This window comes from Centrocercus urophasianus, unplaced genomic scaffold (genome assembly GCF_019232065.1).
Source record: "Centrocercus urophasianus isolate 14NV4802_14NV808 unplaced genomic scaffold, USGS_Curo_1.0 seq_10, whole genome shotgun sequence".
NCBI classification, from domain to species: domain Eukaryota; kingdom Metazoa; phylum Chordata; class Aves; order Galliformes; family Phasianidae; genus Centrocercus; species Centrocercus urophasianus.
In genome coordinates this window covers 85,166,130-85,177,139 of record NW_024884142.1, presented here as the reverse complement: position 1 = coordinate 85,177,139, position 11,010 = coordinate 85,166,130, and the positions used below count along the sequence as shown (strand labels likewise).

At 37.0% G+C, this 11,010-nt stretch overlaps 1 protein-coding gene across 3 annotated transcripts; it reads left to right on the top strand.

Moving 5' to 3' along the window:
• Nucleotides 1-13: 13 nt before the first annotated feature.
• Nucleotides 14-10,332, top strand: BPNT1 (3'(2'), 5'-bisphosphate nucleotidase 1). Of its 3 annotated transcripts, XM_042826537.1 has the most exons (10): nucleotides 14-157; nucleotides 928-1,009; nucleotides 2,397-2,521; nucleotides 4,611-4,715; nucleotides 4,951-5,058; nucleotides 5,564-5,612; nucleotides 6,634-6,725; nucleotides 7,722-7,919; nucleotides 8,655-8,760; nucleotides 9,701-10,332. In XM_042826537.1, exons 3-10 carry the CDS (start codon nucleotides 2,405-2,407, stop codon nucleotides 9,847-9,849), a joined length of 924 nt encoding a protein of 307 aa, XP_042682471.1. In that variant the 5' UTR covers nucleotides 14-157; nucleotides 928-1,009; nucleotides 2,397-2,404; the 3' UTR covers nucleotides 9,850-10,332. The 3 variants fall into 3 exon arrangements, with proteins under 3 accessions (XP_042682471.1, XP_042682453.1, XP_042682462.1); XM_042826519.1 differs by lacking the exon at nucleotides 928-1,009; XM_042826528.1 differs by lacking the exons at nucleotides 14-157; nucleotides 928-1,009 and adding an exon at nucleotides 234-496.
• Nucleotides 10,333-11,010: the final 678 nt, after the last annotated feature.

The following is an 11,010-nucleotide window of genomic DNA, read 5'->3' as shown; positions in this document are numbered from 1 at the left end:
AGGGACGCGCCGCGCCGCAACGCGTTTTGTTTTCCCTTCGCGGCGAAGCGCCGCTCCGAGCGCGGGGCTGAGGGGCGGCTGCAGGCTGCGATAGAATACTGTAGGCTGCCGGAAGCTGAGGGAGCGTGCGGAGCTCGGCGTCCGCTTTGAGGTGAAGGTGAGCGGGGCTGCGGGACGGTGCTTCACAGAACGGCTGGGCTGGGCTGAGGGCTGCCCTTCCTGTTGTACGGCAGTGTCGTTAGGTCTGAGTGTGAGTTAGAGCTGCAGGACACGTCTGCTTTAATAGCCCTGAAAGCGAGCTGACTTGGCAGCGATACTCAGTTATATTCGGTGACTCGGTTGCTTGGGCTAAAGGATGGACTGCCTACGAATCGTGCTTTGAAAGGAACGCTCAGATTTAAGAGCGGGAGGTGACTTCTCTTCGCAAACGTTCTGTCAAAGCCCAAACCTGTTGGACCAAAGCGAGCTGTTATAATGTTGAACGTGGTGTAGAAATGTACGTTTGGGATTCTCCTCGTCAGAAAGAGGGTGTAAAAGTGTGGCACCCCGGGGCTGGTGCCGCCCGGGAGGTGCAGCTCTGTGAAAATAGAAGGCACCCCTTGCTGCAGGAGCGCTTTTGCACTTTGTTGGCTGCTCAGTATTAGGGAAGGCAATGTTGAACCCGCTGTTTCTGTTTCTCTTTAATAAATCCTGTTTTTCATAAGAATATTTGAATTGTAGGGGTTACTGAGATTTCCCTACAGAGAGGAAGTAGGTTTGTTTCTGTAAGAGCGGGAATGAGCTACATTCAATTTTCCTTCCTGCTAACTTATTTCATGTGGCTGTGTGTTCTACATCTTGCTATGACGTAGAACTTGCTGTGACACGCATTTGCTCCATCACTTTTCAGTCCTTTCAGAGCTGTTTTTTTTTTTTTTTTGGCCACAGATAGCATTTCCAAAATCTGCCCTGTGACTGCTGTTGCCTGTCCAAGACAGACAGCTTTGGGGCTGGACCTTGGCTATTCTACGTGAGTCTGGAGCACTTTGCTCCCATTCATGAGCAGTAAATAATAATTAACATTAGCTACTGCGCTTTCTGAAAGTAGTTCCTCAATCAATCTACTCTTTTAGCTTCAGAGTTCTGACTTTTAGAGAAACCTATACAATGTTTCTAAATGCTGAGAAGGCTCTAAAACCAGCTGCATGCAGGATTTTGATTCCTCTGACATTGCTCATTTGCTCTAAGCAGAGGTGAAATTAGAGTCACATCATATACAGTAGCTGTAGACCACATTATAGACCTTGTATTATACTGAGTAGATAAGCAAGAAAGGAGGTGTGTTGTGTAGTGACCTGTTGTACAGTGACTTGTGCAATACTTGCTGCAATGGCTGCAAACAGTCTGTGACTCTGAAAGAAGCCAGATGCTTATCATGTTCTGTTCAGGGATTAATTATTTCCTCTGTCTTTTCTCTAGCTCTGTGCTCATGTGTTTTACCTGGAAGTAAGTAATGTATGTGAGCTCAACTCAAAAAGCATGCAGTAGAAGAATGGATAGGAAAACATAAAAAACAATCAGCTCTGTATTTTAAAGAATACAGAACGGTTGTCAGTACCTCTTACTCCTAACGCAGAGAAAACCTGGGAGGAAAAGGTGATTATTGGCGTTTAGTTACAGCTGTAGTTATTCTTTAGTTTGGGAACTGAAGGCATAATGGATTGCACTGAAATGTTCTAGGGAACAGATGTAGAAGACAATGCAATGACAGGACTTACAGTGTTGAGAAAAGGAATGCAGATGTAAGAGATTTACTTAAATCAAGAGAAGTTCTAGAAATATAGAAAGAATGGTAAAATTTAGGTGAACAGATTTTCACATACAAGTGCAGTGTTTGCATTATTAGCCTACTTTGTCCACAATCAGTCCAGATACAAAAATCCATTTCTTTACAATAAAATAAAGGGTGAAGTTGGTCTTGGCATCCTGTCCAGTAATTTCGTGTTTGAGTTTGGCCACAAATGAACTCTGTAGGTTCAGAACGGAAAAAATGAACTTAGTACATGAGTGCTTAGTACATGTACGGATTGCGCTTTTTCATAGCTTTTATGATGAAGAATTTCTGCTGCTGTAATTGTGTTGGGGTTTTTTATTGGTTAGTTTTTATTTAATGCCAATTAAGTGAGGAAAGGTAGTTCCAATGTCAGTATGTTGATATTAGAAATTTGTGCCTAAAATAACACTCTATCCCCGTGTACTTCTTCACTGTATTTAAAAATCACAGCTTACCATCACTACTCTCAGAAAGTAATTCACTTTCCCCTTCTCATTCAGCTTAAACAAACTGCATCTGCTTGGAATGTTAAGTAAAATATTTCCCTGTAAGCATGAATGTTGTCTTTTTTGTTTCTTTTCAGCATTCAGTATGGCTTCTCCAACTCTGCTCATGCGTGTCGTCGCCTCTGCGTATTCTGTTGCAGAAAAAGCTGCAACAATTGTTAGAAAAGTAATGGCCGGAGGGGATCTGGGGATAGTGGAGAAGGTATTTTTTAACTCTGTTTCGATTTCATGTCTCTTATCGAGATGCAAGTCAGACTGGTATTTTTGAAGGTCAACAACAGGGGAAGGAAATACAGTCAAACCCAAATTTCACCTCTTTGAATCGAGAACTATTCCTTGTTAAAGGATTAAAAGAGCTGGAGGAGAAGTGCATTTTAAATTGTATTTCTACTGGTTTTTCAGACACTGAAAAGAAACCATAATTCTGTTCCGATTCCCCTGACAAAGCACAATGTTCAGATAGCATGTCAGAATTGATAATAGTGCATCTTTCCCATTAATTTCCACATGTGTGTCCTGACATCTGTAGTACAGGATACAGTACTATGCCATGTAATTTTGGATTAGGACAAATCAATGTTTAATTTCTTAAAACAAAAATGAAATGACTTTTCGAAGTAATTCTGCAGTTATTCTAAATTGAAAAGAAGCATGAAGTGACAGTCATCTGCACAATGTTTTTAATTTGCTCTAAGTTGGTATGCTGCACTGATGAAATGGGATCTGGGTCTTGGCTGCAGTACTAGAATTGCTGGAATGAACTTTGAAGTTAGTTCCAGCCTTATCAATATGCTGCAATATTATATGCTGCATGAAGGGTCTGTATTATTTCATAGATCATAGAAATGTTTGGATTAGAGGAAACCTTAAAGATCACCTATTTCCAACCCCCTACCATGGGCAGGGATGCCTCCCATGAGACCAGGTTGCCCAAAGCTCCATCCATTCCAGCCTTGACTGCTGCTGGGGATGGGACAACCACAGTTTCTCTGGGCAACCTGTTCCAGTGTCTCACCACCCTCGTGGTGAAGAATTTCTTCCTGATATCTAATCTAATTCTATCCTCTTTTAGTTTAAAGACTTTTTACCCCTTGTCCTGTCGCTATACTCCTTCATAAAGAGTCCCTGTGCAGCTTTCTTTTTTCTCTTTGAGGATCCAGCTAGCTTAAGGTAATTTTAATACAATCGTAAATGCTTGCTTTTATCAGTTTCACTGATTAATTCAGTTTCACTTAAAGAAATAAAAAGTGAAAGTTTTAACATTATTTCCCAGTGCAACAAAGATTGCTCAGTCATTTTCTAATGTAAGAAAACTGGCACATTTTGAACTCATATCAAATAAATATTTTTAAGTACAGTATAACATAACTATCAAAAGTAGCAGGTGATATAGCTTCTAAATACCTTATTTTTATGAATACTACAGTCAAAATCAGATTGAAAACAGTGAGCAACAGGAAAGATTTGTTTGAGGAGCTAGCAATCTCAGAGAACTCCTGCAATCTTTTTAATCAAACTTGGCTGGGAAAGAAAGAGTGCAACAGTAGGAATCTGGAGAGAAGAGATATGTAAAAGAATGCAAAGTTCTCATAATTCATCATTTTTCTGCTATTAACAAACATGAAGACCAATTCTGGCTGGCCTTACTGAATGAAAGCTTCAGAAAAGTTGGAAGAAAATGTTCCACCTTTTCCCTCACAACGGTGAGCTCCCAGTGATCCATTAATCACAATGAGGTGCAAGGACAGCTGAAGTTTTAGCTGGCTCTTCCACTCCTGATTTTCAGTTTCCTTCCTCCCAGTCATCTCTAATATCACCATTTATAATGCTTCTCTCTGTAACCTTTCTACAGTGTTTTTTTTTTTTCTTTTTTGTTACAAAGATATTTTGTCAAGTTATTCTTACATTATTGATGACCATTTTGAAGAACAACTTTATACTGGTTTTATTCACGTGTCATGGAAACAAGGAGATCTGCAATAATTTGATCTATCAAGTTCTGAAATCAGCATCAAATTCAAACAAAATTTATTAGAGGATAAGCGGGGCTTTTCAGAGAAAACTTAAATATCAAGTCTTATGAGAGTAGGCAATTAGATAAGGGATGGACTAGGCTTGGAGCATGCAAAAAAGTAACCCATAACTATCTTCCATTTCTGTGGTTAATTTCTGTAGCTGGATAAAGAAATTTCATGTCACCAAATAAGCAGTTTCATGAAGATTAAGGCTAGAATTCCATTATACTCTTTTTGTTATGTTTTGATGTACATGAATTCTCCTCCTTTTGGCAGAGTGGAGCCGATGACTTGCAGACCAAAGCTGACCGGCTGGTACAAATGAGCATTTGTGCTTCATTGACACGGAAGTTTCCCAAAGCAACAATCATAGGAGAAGAAGTAAGTACCTCATTTGTTTCATACTAACAATTTAGCTTGCTGTAACTTGCAGTGGAATATGCTTTGCAAGGTTTTAGAAAATCATCTCTTTGCAGGGGGGAAAAAAAAGCCACCAGGAATCTGTCCCATTTTATCTTTCAGTACGTTAGCTTTGTCAAGTAAGCTGCAAGCAAATCAACAGCTCTGAGGTGAGTGCAGCACCTTTCTGCAATAATTTTGAGACTCCTTTTCGTAGGATCTACCTCCTGAAGAAGTAAATGAGGAATTAATTGAAGATGGCTATTGTGAAGAAATACTGAAGAAAACTTGTCCTGCTCAGTACACAGGAATTAAAGAGGAAGAGGTAATTTTACATATATAACTTTGTATCTTATGCTCCTCTATATATTGCTTTGAATTAATAAATAAATAAATAAATTTGTGTTGTCAGTTTCTCTTTTTGGTTTCATACTCGTACATTATACTTGTGTAGTCATGAGCATCACTTCTAGAGCTGGAAACACTGAGTATCCCCTTGTGCAATAGTGAGAAATGGAAATTTGCTTCTGATTCAAATTTTTAAAAATGAACTGACTTTAGACATGAGAATATCATTCCCATGTTTAATTTAAGCCTTGATACCTCTGTTAAGATATTTCCTAACAAGTTCTCATGAGATTTTTAGGGTTTCTGTAAAATACTAATAATGTAGGTTTCAATCATATCACTGACTGAAAAACTGGAATATTTTTATTTCCTTACAAAAGTAAATATATATACTAAAGTAAATATATATGCTTTGCATGTTTAATTACATTATTTGTATTTGTTTATGCTGTTCTTTATTTATTTTTTTTTTTTTTTAACAGCTTGTAATATGGGTTGATCCTTTGGATGGAACCAAAGAGTACACTGAAGGTTGGCTTCTCAGTTCTGCTGATTCAAAAAATTATTGCAGTGCAGTAAAGTATTATGTACATGTATATTGGTTCATGATAGGAGTTACATACAATATTACTTCATAAGGCTGACTTTGTTTCTGTACTTTGGGAGTGCAATGGAAATTTTTAACCGTCACTCTTAGTCCTAACAGGTATAGAATAAACCTGATGGGGTATCAAGTTCCTACCAGTTTTTATCAATCCATGGAGCAAAAGGCTGTCTTTAATTGCTGGCAGATTGTCTTAAAAGGTCTTTAGTCAAATAAATTTACATTTTTATACATACTTTGAACTGGAGAACTAAATCTCCTGTTTATACAAGTGTACGCTTCATTACATGTGCACCATTCTTTTCAAATTACTCAAATGATTTTGCCATATTCGTCATCATTTCAAGATAAAATAAAACCCTCCCCAGAATCATTATTATTAGGCTATGGAAAGAAATAGTTCACAGAAAAGCCCAATTTGTGCCCATAGAAATAGACTTTATTGTAAAGAAGAAAACGCAAACAAAAACCTTGTAAAATGTATGCCAAAACCTTGCCCTAATTTCCTGCTGCATCTTTTAGTTGATTAACATCAAATCTTTTAGTTATTTTTTTTTTCCCTGTTTTCAGGGGATGAGATGTAGAACTGCCATGAAATTGCTGTTTCTGAAGACCACTGAAGAATCTAGACTCCCATTTTTAGAAGAATATAATCACATGTCATTATGTAGATGTATCTTTCAATTTTTCTCATTATGTGTTTATTAGAGCATAGTTCACACTAGAGAAATTCTTTCTGGGACATGCTTTGAAGACCTTGAGGCTAGAAAGATTGCGTTATATCAAACAACCCATTACACCAGAAAATCCTGATTAGTATTTGCATCTTTAAGACACCACCTTGCATATCAATTCGTGGACTTTTATTGAAGGTTTACTTTCATTCATTTATTCATTTAATGCTTTCTTTTTTTCTAGCATAACTACCTTCATATTATTTCTGTACAGGTCTCCTTGACCATGTCACTGTTCTCATTGGAATTGCTTATGGAGGCAAAGCAATAGCAGGAGTTATTAACCAGCCATATTACAACTATGAGGTATTAAATGCACTCATTGGTTTGAGAGTGCTAGGTGATTTGTAACTGTCTTTTCAGTGATATTTCCAGTTAGCAAGCTTTCAACTGGAAAGCAGTGTATATTGGAGTTGATGACATAACAAAAGATTTTTTTTGTTTTGTTTCACATAAGCAAAGTTTTTAATGTTTATTTCCAAGAACTGAATCTCAAGGACCTGGTAATAGTTATAGTGAATCTTGAGGCTTGTGTAGTATGACAGTATATATCACATATGTACTGTACACGTTAATACAGTACATAAGAAATTCCTATTTAGAAAAAAGAAATATGTGTTTTTACAGTCTAGGCTACAGATGCTTTACTAAATCTGTACAATTTGTGATATGTGGTAACTGCCCTAAATCTGCAGCCATAAACCTATCAGTGGTAGTAGATAGGTTAGAGTGCATCAGGCCACATCTCAGGTTTAAGTCCAAGATAGCCAACCTACAACATGTGCATATATTGAGATGAATGCACTATTACATGTGTTAGTAGGAAAAGCCTCAAGATGTAGTCTGATTTATTAAACTTAGTAGATTTAAAGAAAAATCTCGAGCTAATACAATGCATATCAGTTAATTCTACGTGTTCTACGTCTGTATGATAAAACATGACAAAATGACAATGAAGATATCACTAACAGATTGTGCCTTAAATAGAGAAATATGCAGATATTAGTTTGTCAGTCATGGCAAACAGAATATCATGCATCACCATAATGTCACAGATTAGAAAACAGTAAACAATCTCCTGAAGGCTGGACAACATGTCACTGCTATAGACAGAAAGAGAGCTGAGGCATTCTGATTCCTCTGTCTGAGCTGTAGAGTACTTCTTTTTAAGTGCCCCATGGAAATGTATCTCAGTGTTAATAATATACTCCCTAAGATGGAACAATGTCTCTAGCCACTCTTTTCCATTTGTGCTTTAAACACTGGTCACTGTTGTTAACCATCATCTGGGCCTTTCCTTAGACAGGAGCTGATGCTGTACTGGGCAGAACAATCTGGGGAGTCCTGGGCATAGGTGCCTTTGGATTTCAGCTCACAGAAGTACCAGCTGGAAAACACATCATTGTTACCACCCGTTCGCATGGCAGTACTCTGGTAAACGAATGCATCAGTGCCTTGAACCCAGACAGCATTATCAGAGTTGGAGGAGCAGGAAACAAGGTATGGAAACTTTAAGTCTTTTGGTTTGATTGGGAGGTTGTTATATCTTTGGAAAAAGAAACAGAATTTTTAATGAAAACATTTGTTTACCTACGTGAATTTCCTCCTTTGTTCCTAGCACAGTCTGCCATGTGGTGGGGAGTCAAAATTCAGTACAGATAGATTTGTAACAAGGGCTGTGCTGGTCATGGCTGAGGTCCATCTTCACTTGTGTCCCATTTCTGAGAGATACAGTAAAATTTATAAAAAGGCTGGAATAACTAAATGAGAATACAGTTTGATCATAATAAGGCTATTGCTCCAACTGTCTAGAAGCAAGCATCTAAGGATAAAAATAGGAACAGCACAAAGTGATGTCTCCTTTGCTGTTATTTTGAAAACTTCCTTTTGTCATGGCTGTCAAAAACAGACTGTTCTGTCTCTTTTCTCCAACATGTGCACAGGCCCAAATGGCTCCAAGATAACACAGAGCCAATCTCCATTTTTCCTTATTAAGTACTACAAGATAGGAAATCTTGTTCCTGAAATGGAAAGCAAATTTTCATCCTTTAGACTGTATTTATAACAATCACAAAAATAGATAATTCAGGATGGTAATAGAGTGCCTTTCTCAATGCTTATAATTATATATATATGTATAGTTACACCTGAGATGATCTCATTTTCTAACAGTAACAAAAAGCCCTGTTTCCTGGTGTTATTTTTTCACTGATTCTAAATGTCTGCTCATGACAGATCATTCAACTCATAGAAGGCAAAGCATCTGCTTATGTATTTGCCAGTCCTGGATGCAAGAAGTGGGATACCTGTGCACCTGAAGCTATTTTACATGCAGTGGGAGGTAAGTTAATAGCATTCAAAATACTTTCCAAGGTAAGTGAAATGGCATCAACGTAGGCTATTTAAACTTATCACAAGGAAAGAAAAAAAAAAAAAAAAAAAAAAAAAAAAAGAATTTTAAAACATGTATTTGGGAAGAAAAATGACTGTATCTATGTATTTTTAAATGATCGTGATTCACTAGGGGGCTTTGAGCCCTTTTAAATAAGCAGTAACTTCAAAAGGGCAACAAATTATGCAGGATGATAGAATGGTTTGAATTGGAAGGCACCTTAAAGATCATCTAGTTGCAACTCCCACACTGTAGGTAGAATGATGTGCTTCATAACATCATTTATTTATCTCCTCTGTAATCTATGCTACTATGTTCAGAACGGGGATAGCTCTAAGCAGGTTAACTCAGACACAAAAAAACAACCAATCTGGGGCAGCACAGTGCTGTATTTAGCCTCCTTGTTATGCAGGTATCTCGTGGTTAAATTAGCTTGCATAAGGGTCTGTATTGCTCTTGCTAAGTGATTTCCAAAAACTCATTTAAGACCAGCTGGGGTATTTTTATATTATACTAGAGTTGGTGGTATACATGTACCCTGTCTCTTACTTGAACTTGGGATTTTACTTTCTATCTATCAACTGCCAGTGTATGATCTACTCAGGAAGCGTTTTAATTCATCCATAAGTGATAGCTGTAGTTTTCCAGAAACAAGGAATTTTAAATATTGCTGATAGGAAACACAACTGCTTAGTTATTTAGTATCAGTTGAGAAAAAGCTATTGTGCACAAACTGGGAGAAAAGATTAAATTTCACACCTAAAGACAGGTACATGATTCTCAAGGGCTGTTTTTTTGTTGTTGTTTGTTTTATTTTATCACTTGTACTAATAAATTAGATTATCTCTCTCCAACTCCTTTTTACTGAAATATTTTTTTTTTTTTGCAGGCAAGATAACTGATATCCATGGAAACTCTTTTCAATATAACAAAGAAGTGAAACACATGAATTCAGCTGGGGTCCTTGCCACTTTGAGAAATTATGACTATTATGCCAGTCGTATTCCTAAGACAGTTAAACAATCTCTTGTGCCTTAGAGCACAAAGTGTCTTCACTTGGCCTGGGAAGTCGAGAAGGTGAGGTTGTAGAAAAATTAAAGAAAGAAGATAACAGAGTTTGAAATTGTTTTATGGAATCTGAATCTAATTCTTACATTAAGCCATTCAATAATTTCAAAATTACCTGCAGACTGTCTACTATTGGATCAAATTGTTTTGCTATGTTTAGCAAATAATATAATAACTACATTTCTTCAACTTTAGTTTTCCATATTCTTTGGAAATAGAGTATTCATTCCATGTAACATGACTGTAGTTAATGTACTGCTAAACAATATAATTCAAAAGCCATCTTAGTATTCAGGGCACAAATTCATTTTAACTTATCTACCAAATTTTGTTTAGTGTTTTTTCTCATTTGTACTCCACAAGATTTTGTTGTGTTAAATACAGATGGAGTAGGAACTTAAATGGATGGATGATCACATTTATAATAAAAGTGGATGGTTATGATTCTTTGAAGTGAAATGTGATCTTTCAATGCATGTATTTGAGAATGAAGTGAAGTTGGTTTGGTTGCTGTTTGGCTTCCCTTATAGTTATAGGCCAAGATTCTCCTTTAAATACACACAATTTCTGAGGCAATATATTTCTAGCAGGACTTCTGTCATATATCTGTAGCAGCATTTAGTGTACACTGTGGTTCTCTCTATCTAGCAAAACTGTGGTAGTTTTTAAGCTAATTCTAGGGGGTTCTTAGTTTCAAAATGATTTAGCTTTTAAAAGCCATTTTTGCAGCAGAAGATTCATTGAACTTAGGCAGTTGATGATCTGTTCATCAGACTGTTTTAGGATGATATACTTTATTTTACTTAGCGAGTCTCTTAAACTTCTCCTCTACCTGTTCTCACTTTTTGAAAGACCATCTTTCAATCAGTTCAAGCTATATATCAACCAAGATGAAGTTACATGCAAGCAGAGATGCTCTTCCTTCAGTGTAGCAGAAGGAAACTTAAGTACAGGAGGTCTTACATGCAGGGAGCAGCTTGAAATCATCCAATTACTGAAATGACTTAGTTGAAATAGTCAGTTTCAAAGTGTAATTGAAACAGTGTTGTGCTGTATTTCTTCCCATCCCCCATTTCTGACCTGCTGCCATCATACTGTAAGGCTATTGGATTTTCTTAATGCCTCAAATCT